Source organism: Leptonotus elevatus, chromosome 15 (assembly GCF_054856555.1).
Source record: "Leptonotus elevatus isolate MCC_2025b chromosome 15, RoL_Lele_1.0, whole genome shotgun sequence".
Taxonomy (NCBI): Eukaryota; Metazoa; Chordata; class Actinopteri; order Syngnathiformes; family Syngnathidae; genus Leptonotus; species Leptonotus elevatus.
In genome coordinates, this window is record NC_141253.1 from 2,438,171 (window position 1) to 2,448,652 (window position 10,482).

Sequence of the window (10,482 nt, forward strand, 5' to 3'; positions counted from 1 at the left end):
TTTCATTGGGCAACGAGTAACGGAAATAATACAAATCGGGCTGTTTGCTTCTTTTAACTGGTTTAATATCGTCACCTTTGGACAGAAGATACAACATATCCAGTTTTGCGCTCATAATCTGTAACGTGGGTCCCTGGGCCAAAAAAGAAAAAGTAGGTGACTTACTTCTCAAGTATGTCAAGAGAACCAACAAGCTTCAAGATATCAGAGTGCCTCGGGAAATTGTCCACTTTCATTCTCATTCGTCTTGAGAAAATGAAATATTTGGGTTTTAACTGATCCAACCACTTGAAACATTGAGACTGAGAAATTTTACTTCCTCCCCGGATCGCAGTTCTTACTTTTGCCTTGAACTTGATCCAAATCGAATTCAGACATAAAACAAAGAATTCTATTGGCTAGACTTTATTGATTTTTTTTGCCACAGTAACTCCAAATTGGCCTCAAAAGATCAAAATTGAAAACTTGCACATACTACGTGACTTAATCCCACCTCTGGACTCATCAACTATCTACGCTGATGGTCACACTTTAGAGGGCCCCATAACTGATCCCTGCAGCTTCCCGCAATGTACGTGTTAAATATATCTGTGTCTGTCTGACTGCTTAGAAGTCTGGGATGGTAGCACACCTGAACGCGTCATCGTGTAATATGAAATTGGAGAGTGTCATTTTCGATACAGTGGCTAAGCAAATATTAAATCATTAAAAAAATAATTATATAGTAAAATAGTAAAAAAAAAAAAAAAAAAAAAGATTCTCATTGTACTTTTTTTTTTCTGATTCTGATGTAATTATGACAACCAATTATTATAATTATAATCAAATGAATACAACGATACTTTGGGCAGCCCTGTCACTCCTTTTGAACTTCTCTTTTCACAAAAACGGTTTTGGACTATAGCGTCCTCCACCACATTCTGAGTTATTGAGACAGCAAGACGAGTGCAGCAAGTATTTCACGGTGGAGTTTCATCTCCAAAATGGTGGCCGTGTGATTGGATGGGAGCATGATTAGCGGAGTGCGCACCAGCCTGCGAGCCTCATAACCGGATTCCCACCAATACGAAACACAACAGCTGCTTTAATACGGTCTCCTCGTAGTCGTTATTGGGGGACAGAAAGTTTGTCTCGGTCCATCGTCTGCCTCCTTGTTTTGGATCTGCTTGTGTGCTCATAGCGCCCTCTGCTGTCCAGTGTGTGTCATGGCAGCAGGAAGTGAAGGGGTGGGGGGACCATCTTCATGCACTCCTCCTCACCCACCTTCCCCTTTAAGGCCTCATCCTTTTTTTCCCCTCTCTTTTTTTTTTAGCACAGGGGTTCTCAAGCTGTCTGAATCCAGGGGAGACATTTTCTTTTTTTTTTTTTTAACACTAATTAAATACAAACACACTGTACGACCCTAAATGCCATAAGAATTAAAAAGTTGAGAAAAAAGTAGTTGGAGAATTTTTTTTTGGAATGTTACAATAGCAAAGTAATATTTTTGCAATTCCCCCCCAGAAGAGTGATCATCATTACAAGAACAATTTTGTCAAAATAAAAGTCATAATCTTGCAAGAATAATGTCACATTTTTACAAGATAAATTCATAATATTAAGCTATTAAAGTCAAAGTTTAGAGAGTGAACACGTGAATTTCTAGCAGGCCATTTAGCTAGCTAGCTAGCTAGCTGGCTACCAAGCATTTATTTAGCTAGGTAGGTAGCCATCTAGCTAGTTTGATGACCTGCTATCTAGATAGAGGTATAATATAAATATAGTAAGAATAGTATTCTTGACAAGTGATACTTACGATTCATTTAAATACTCTGTATGTGCGGTGTACATGAACACTGTTGAACAAAAATAAACACAAAAAAATCCTATCCCTTTTTCTATGTACACAAGAGACTTATTTCTCTTAAAAATCATTCACAAATCTAATTCAGTAAAAATATTTTGACAAAAGCCTCTTGTACACATTTGATGTTATTTGCGTGGTGGTCACTCTCTGCGTATGTTGGTAAACACTTAAGCGACATCGTTTTACTTCAATTTGCGGACCCCCAAGCTCCCCCCCCCCTCCCCCGCGGACCCCAGTTTGAGAACCGCTGTCATTTAGCCGACGTGAAACTGCCGATGAGCAAATATTGTTTTTTTGAAATGTCCCTCCTTTTTCCCTCTTGACGTTGACTGTGTTTCTCTCTTTCCCGCCTCCCCCCCATCCTTCCCCCGCTCCCCTTTTCCTTCCTCCCCCACCATGAAGCTTTCTCTCAAGCTGGTAAGCATGACCGTGTAACCGCACCACCAACCACCCACCATCAACGCAGCATGACGCATGCCCACCCTGTAACACAGCTGTCGATAACGCAAGTTGTTGTGCCGCTTTTTGTTGTTACTTTGGATTTGCTGTGACGTAACGACGGGCGTTTTGTCTCATTGCTGTTATTTATATTTTGTTTGTTTTGTTGTCATGCAAAATGGCTATGTTGTTTTAACCCCTCATCCCTCTCCCATTCCCCGCTCTGTGGCGCAGCTCACACTCAATTCCCACGTCCGGAATCTCATTGAGGTGATCACGTTTTACTGTTGTTGTTGTTGTTGTTGTTGTTGTTTTTAGCTGCCCTCCTAATGACAAGATACTAACTTTGGAGTCGTAGTTGCCAACTGGCGTCCCCGCACTGCATGATTTTTCTTCACTGTGGAACGCTAAGTGTTGTTGTAGCGCCGGTGCTAGAGTTTGATTGATTGATTGATTGCTTCGTGTGAACATTTAAACTGATTTTTTTTTTATATATAAAATAGAAAGCAGGGCTGAACGATTTTGAAAAATCATAAAAAAAAGTTCCGTCTCACTTTCTATTGCGATTTATTGTGCGATCATCAACACAACGCAGTTGTTTTACAAGAAACACTATCAGATTTATTCTACATATATATTTTGGTTTTATATGTTAGGGTTTTACGCTAAAGCAAATGAACCATAAATATGAAAGACAGTCAATTAAGAGTTGTTGTCTTACGAAACACTTGGACGTGCCGTCTTTTGAACGTTCCCTACGTTAACTTAAAAATAATTCTGCCAGTTGTGAGTGCAGCGTTAACATAAGGATGTAGATTATAAAATCAGATTACAACAACAATGCAAACAAAGCTCGGATTGATCAATTCAACTTTTCGTGTTCAATGAAACAGTCATTTGGAATGCACGTCCAGTGCTGAACATATTTAGATGCTACATATATACTAGTGATGGGAAAATGAAGCTTCATGAAGCACTTGTGATATTTTTTGACTCCTCTAGATGGCACTCTTGGTTGAAAGATGCAGTGGAAATGTAATCAATTTCCTTTGCACGAACCTTTATATTTAAACAAAGAGCACCATCTAGGGGAGTCACAAAATATCACAAGTGCTTCATGAAGCTTCATTTTCCCATCACTAATATATACACACTGTATTAATAAATAAATAAATAAATAGGAACAAAACAGACATATACACTCACCAGCCACTTTATTAGGTACACCTTGGTAGTGCAGCGCGGCCTTGTGCTGCTGAAGCCCATGTGCCTCAAGGTTCGACGTGTTGTGCGTTCAGAGATTTCCGGCAATTTCTCTATAAATGCTCGGGAATGGATGGTTGTGCGTGAAATTCCGAGTTGATGAGCAGTTCCTGAAATACTCCGACCAAGCCCGTCTGGGCAGCAGCAACCGCGCCACGTTCAAAGTCACTTCAATCACTTTTGTTCCCCGTTCCGACGCTCGGTTTGAACTGCAGCGGATCATCTTGACCAAGTCGACGTGCCAAACGCATTGAGTTGCTGCCAATGCGATTGGCTGATTGGACATTTGTGTTAACGAGCAGTTGGGCAGGTGTGCCTAATTAAGTGGCTGGTGCGTGTAGATATATATATAAAAAAAAATAATAATCAAAGCCTGTCAACCGACCAAAATGAAGCGTTTTGTAGCCTTTGCTATTTTCTACTACATTGGCGATGTCAGTTTGAATTAGATTAAATGTTCAGCCCTGATAGAAAGATTTTTAAAAAAGTGGCCTCAAGCATGAGAAAATATTTGACTCAAAATGGCGAATTCCGACTGGTTGAGAGAACATTTGAATGTGATTGGATGAACGACTCGATTACTTCATCATTGTCTATTAAAAAGCCAACAAGAGGACAACAAGGAATTTGAAAAATGTTGAGCATTGTAGAAATGTCCCGGACTGGGACATTAGTTTGTGGATCGTTTGATAACCGATTAGTCGCGAGCTTTGCTAAATCAGCAGTCGGCAAATGTTTAACCTGCTAGCTCCCGCTCACCCTTTAGCCTTTATGCTTAAGCTAACACTCTGTCGCTGGTTGGTTAGAAGAATGAAAAATACAAACATGAATCACGTTGTGGTTTTTGATTGATTTTGATCTCATAGATTTGTTTGTATGAACACTAACAGGTTAGCATGCGGCGCATGACAATCGACAGCGTGTTTGTGGTAGCGTGCGTGGCATGTCCGGCACGGGTTGCATGCGGTTGGTTATATGAGCCACTGGAACGAGAATGGGCTGACTCCATTTTGTTATTGTTATGGTTTTAAGTACAGCATAGTCAAGAAATTCATATCATTCAGATGAAAATCAGTCTTTAATTATAGTTTACTTCCATTACGTGGCAGCGACCCCCAAAAAAAACTCTTAAATAACAAAAATGGAGTAAGCCCACTAATTCTCAATGGGTTGCCATGGTGACCGTGCGTGTGTGGGAGCTCCAGGCTTGTAGTTCCAGCAGTCGCACCCTGTGCTGGCCAACACTCAATGAGATCCAAACCCGCCGATCCACCTGTAAGGTAGTCCACCGTTAGCTTTTCAATACCCCCCCCCCCCCACCATAAAATGAATTACCAAAAAATAAGGCTTTTAAAAAAAGACATAAATGATGTTGGAAAACAAATTAGTGTGTGTTACCCCCCCCCCCCCCCCAAAAAAAAAGAAAGAAAAAAAAAAGTTTCCTACTTGGTGCATTAAAAATAAGTTACAATACATACATTTAAATGAGGGGAAAATATTTACAAAAAATGTAACCACCTGTTATTTTGCAGGTGAAATTTATTTTCTAAATTTAAAAATAAAGAAATGACTAATGAGATGGAGCAAATGCTTTTGTGACTCAATTAAATGAAAAGCGGTAGGAAAGCACATACCACTAAAGAGACACTTAGAAAATAAACATGTGCACACATGTTGAAATATTCAAATTATTGAAATGAAATTTTAAATGAATCACTATCTAAAGTGGCCATTGTTATTGGATAAGAGGTCTAATCAAAATAATCTTTAAAAAATGAAATACAATTTACAAATAGCATGGCAGCAGTCACTATGCAGTATAATTCATAACATTACTGTCATTTAAGAAATGTCATTATTGCAATAATTATAATAATAAAAAAATATTAGGCCATATATTTTGTGAATGAAAACATGAAAACAAATTAAAAAGTGCTTGTTTGTACTTTAATGCTTGACTGTACGTTGTCAAAAAAGTTTCAGAGTATCGGTAGCCTTTTTTCGTTGTTGCGTCCGTGTTGTGACCACAAAACATCTCAAATGGTTTTGGACTTAACTCATTTTTGAAATCATTTTTTAGAGTGGCCAACGTATCTCCCGACATGTCAGGTGCTTCCTAACACTCAAACCCTCGCAAAAGGAAATACCTCGCCCGACTGGAGTCACTTGATTATAGGTTTTTGCATTTATACTTTGTTGTTTCCGGTCTTTTAGGGTTCCGGGCCCGAGGACTTTAGCCACCTGCCGCCGGAGCAGCGAAGGAAGAAGCTGCAGGGCAAGCTGGACGAGCTCCACAAAGACATTCAAAAGGAGACAGACCAGAGGTGCCGTGCAAAAAAACATTCAAATCCAACCAAGATGAAATATCTCAAAAACGACGTCTTCTTACCCGGCCGGCATGCGTGAAACGGTTTTTACTTTGCGACACTTTTTGGTAAAACGCCTGCGACCTTCTTCCTCCTCAAGGGACGCGCTCACCAAGATGAAAGACGTTTACGTGAAGAACCCGCAAATGGGCGACGCCGCCAGCGTGGACCCTCGGCTCACCGAGCTCGGGCAGAACATCGAGAAGCTGCAGCTGGAAGTGCAGAAATTTGAGGCAAGCGAAGCTCGCCGGCGCTGTGTTTTGGTTTATCGCCGCAAGGCAGCCAACGGTTCGCACGTGTCCAGCTGGGCTGCATCCAAACGAGGACTGCTTCACGTCCATATTAGGAGAACATGTGCTGACTCTTAAGCTTTATTTTACCAGGTTGCCAACACCTCATTTATTAACACAAAGTAATGGCAGCCAGCTACGTTGTCCACATTTGGGTTATTCTAGCAAAGTATCGTGGGTCGGTTCCATTCCTAGAGGTGGTGAGAAGAAAAAAAAAAGACAACTTCATTAAAACAAAGTAAAGTTAGATTTCCCTTAGATTTGTGGTACATTAAAATAAAGTAATGGCAGTCACCTTCTCCGTCATTCCTGGAGGTTGTCAGTATGTTAGAGGCACATAACTTTTATCTTAAATTTCTTAAGGTTGTTGATACTTGGTTTATTAAAACAAAGTAATAATAGTCCTTATCTTATGCTTAAAACATTTGTTAATCATTTTTCCAATTGCCCATGTTGTGCATCGTTACTTGGTTTTACGTTACCAAGTGTTGACGATCTTATAAAAATGAGGTTTTAAATCTAAGGTATGTTTAACTTATTTTTTTGGGGGGGGGGATAAAGAGCTAAGACTTACAGTACAGTGTCAAGAGTGAAGCTCACCGTCGTTATTTTGTTTTAATGAACCCACTGTTGTCAGCCTTTAAAATTAACATATTTTTTAAGCATAAATTAAAATACATATACATGGAACTCCTTTTAGGGGATGTATAGTGATGCTGACTATTGTTACTTTGAATTAATGGACCAAGTGTCGTCAACCATGGAAAATGTACATCAACTTTTATATGTATATATGAAACTTCTTTTTGGCGGTGACGAGTGAAAAGACTTTCTGTGTCAAGATGAAACTGACGATCATTACTTTGTTTTAATGAACCAAGCGTCATCGACCTTTGAAAACTCGCCTCAGTTTTGCAGAACTGGCTTTTTGTTTTTGGACGAACGACGAGAGACTTTACTTTGCTCCCCGTCATTACTTTGTGTCGTATCGAACCCGTCCGTGCAGGGCTGGCTGGCCGAGGTGGAGGAGCGGATGCCGTCCAAGAGCGACACGCAGCGGCGAAGCGGACTCTACGAGAGCCACAGCAGCACCGCCGTCAACAACAACTGCGCCCAGGACCGAGAGAGGTATGCAGTACTCATCGGCACCTCGGCGGACGCCACGAGGAAAGACCTTCATACCTTTTTACTGTCTTTGTGCGTGTTGGCCCTCGAGCAGCCCGGACGGCAGCTACACGGAGGAGCAGAATTCCGAGATTCACGTCAAGGCCAACGTGGCCAACGCCAAGCCCCCCCCGGCGGCCAGCACGCCCGAGTTCGACGACGAGTTCGACGACGAGGAGTCGCTGCCCACCATCGGGAACTGCAAAGCTTTGTACCCTTTTGACGGTAAGGCGGGCGGGGAAGAGCTCATCAGAAGCCGGAGCCACTTTTGGATTTGGTAGACGCGCGTCGGTCGTGAGAAGATCCACACAAAAAAAAGGCCCGAAGAAGCAAAAGCACACAGAAAGTCAGCCATTTTGGTTCCAAGCCGCTGGGGCTGTGCAATTCAATTACAATTTCAATTATTACACTCCACAATTACAAAATCGGGATAATTGTAAACTAAAATAAAAGATGAATAATACTCTTTTATTTTATTTTATTTCTTTAATTTGCACCTTTTTTTAATTTTAAAATGACTCATTTAATAAATCTTGTTTGGTCCAAACATAATTATAGTGTTTCAAATAATTGTATTTGTCTTAATATTTTTAAATGTTTAAACATTTCCTTCTTTTGTACCAAAAAATAATCATTTGAATAATCGCGATTTCAATTATTACCAAAGTAATCGTGATGATTATTTTTTCCATAATCGAGCAGCCTCATTTTAGGTTATTTTCTAATGCCCCCAAACCACTGGTCTGAATATGTGACTGGATAGCCGATAGGCCAAGACTTTTGAAGTCGCAAGGCCGCCATATTGCTCCTCCCAAGAAACATCCCTCGGCATACGATCCATTTGAGGCAGTACTTTCGTCGAAACAGCATGATTTAGGATGTTTTAAATTCGTTAAACATAAACAAGAGGACTTCAAACATTTTACAACTTGCCTTAAATACGTGTATAAATTATATAATGATGTTTACAGGAGGAAACTTTTATATTTTTTTATGAAAGAACTATAACTAATTCAACAAAAGAGGGTCTTCAAAGCAGCACATAGCATCCACTTGTTTTTTTTTGTTTGTTTTTTAACTTGTTAAAAAATAGTGACCACCCCCGTCCCAAAGCTTAGTGTCGCCACCTAGTGGTGACAAGGAAACGGCCACAAATGATCGTCGCTTATAAACGAAGATGCTTCGAAGCAAACACATGGCTGTGCTCATGTGACTGCTGGAATGTGAGGAGGAGGAGGCGTGAGTGCGACCTTCGTGGTCAGCGTGCGGAGGAGTGCTGAAAATGAAATGCTTCATTTCTACAGCTGCTTGCTTTCAAAACGTTGCATCCAGCAAAAAAAAAGCAGGAAGTCATCGAAGAAGCCAAGATGTTGACAAATTGTTGTTTGGCATCAAATAATGAGCCTTGTAAACAAAACGTCACATTAGATGTGTTTTTTTTTTTTACATGATACATTTGGGGGGGAAATTTAATGGAAATGAATTCCAGCTCCAAAAAAAGTAGTGTAAGAAGTTGTCCCGTCTTGCGTTGCAGGCCACAACGAGGGCACGATCTCGGTGGCCGAGGGCGAGCTGCTGTACGTCATCGAGGAGGACAAAGGCGACGGCTGGACGCGGGTGCGCCGCAACCAGGACGAGGAGGGCTACGTGCCCACGTCCTACGTGGAGGTCTTCTTGGGGACCAACGCCAAAGGTGCTATGACCTACATTTGACTGTCATTAGGCCCGCCCGGGGGCCCCGCCCACTGCCCGGCCGTGTTCCTCCGCCGTGCCTCGGAGCCTCAACGCCAACACGCCAAATGAATGTAAACACATGATGTTAGCTGTACATTGGAACGCATGCCAAAAAGTCATCTGCTGTAAAATTGCGTCAATCGGCGGTAAATAGTAGAGCCCGACTGAATCGGCATCAAAATCTACCGGTCAGGCCTTAATGTCTAGTATATGTGAGAAAGTTATTTTTCTAGGTTCCGATGACAAATTTGTCCACTTGCATGCTTTTTTTTTTTTTTTTTTTTAATGCTGGAATATATTCGCTCTTTTGATAAAGATGGCGTTGAACGTGAGCTACTTTAGAAGGAAAAATGCGAGTCAAAAGGAGCTAAACGTCTGCCAAAGCGAGTATTTGACTTTAGACAAATCTTATTGCACACCACCAAACAAATATAAATATTTAAAAAATATATATTGTCACAAAAAAAAGTATATGTATTGAAATAATGACGGTTTCTTCGGAATTGAGTTGAACACTTTATTAATCCTGTTGCATGAATGTCAACAGGTGACACAAGTTGATTGTACCTTCTGCCATGTCGTGGGAAAGCATTTCGTCAATCTGCCTGTCGCTGACAAAAAATGATTTTTTTATTTTTTGGGACCTTTTAAGTGCAATTGGATCATTTTCCCGCGGCACACCTGTCACAAGCAATGTTAGCTTCCCAGGCTAACGAGCCCCTCTTGCCGATTGCACCTGCAAAGTCTCTTTTTGGTGGGTCGCTGTCATTTTATTCCTTTTGGACATTTTCACCTTTTATCCCCACAAGCATCTAACTTCTCTTATTCTTTCCATTTTCTTGTTATTGCAAAAAAAATAAAAATGAGAAAGAAAGATCAAACTTGCGAAGAAAAGAAAAGTGTGGAAAAACAAAAAAATAGGAGTAAGATTCTTTTAAACTAATTTATTGCCCAAAAAATATATATACATAAAGGGTAATAGGAGAATCCAATTTAAATGTTTTAAGAGGAAAATACAACTATTTAGAAATATTATCACAAGAGGAGATTTAACTTGGGGGAAATAAAGTCATCATCTTTTTTTCTAATATGAGGAAAAAGTCTTTGTGTAAGAAACTTTGATACTGAGAAAACGTGGTCCGACAGTCATTATTATTTTTACAATATTATATTGTATTTCTTCCCCCCACGCATATTTTACTCGTAAAATATTCTAAAATGTCATAAGACATATCCAGCAATTAGAAATTCAAACTTGACTTTTCCATATCAATTGCACTTCTCGTTTTTTCATCTAACATTTCTTTTTTTCTCCTTTGTGTCACTTGTTTGTTTATTTCCTGTCCTGCATTGCAGATTCCTAAACGAGATGCTGGCTGAG

General features: G+C 40.3%; 1 protein-coding gene across 8 annotated transcripts in view; it reads left to right on the top strand.

Moving 5' to 3' along the window:
* Nucleotides 1-10,062, top strand: part of fnbp1b (formin binding protein 1b) — a 49,677-nt gene extending 39,615 nt beyond the window's left edge. For 4 of the 8 annotated variants that reach the window (XM_086095995.1, XM_086095994.1, XM_086095997.1 and 1 more), the window contains 7 exons: nt 2,249-2,263; nt 2,519-2,554; nt 5,762-5,871; nt 6,014-6,146; nt 7,210-7,331; nt 7,423-7,592; nt 8,902-10,062. In XM_086095995.1, coding sequence (XP_085952121.1) covers nt 2,249-2,263; nt 2,519-2,554; nt 5,762-5,871; nt 6,014-6,146; nt 7,210-7,331; nt 7,423-7,592; nt 8,902-9,080 — 765 coding nt within the window. In that variant the 3' untranslated portion in view covers nt 9,081-10,062. The remainder of the gene's footprint in view (nt 1-2,248; nt 2,264-2,518; nt 2,555-5,761; nt 5,872-6,013; nt 6,147-7,209; nt 7,332-7,422; nt 7,593-8,901) is intronic. The other 4 variants (XM_086095998.1, XM_086096000.1, XM_086095999.1 and 1 more) reach the window with 2 other exon arrangements.
* Nucleotides 10,063-10,482: the final 420 nt, after the last annotated feature.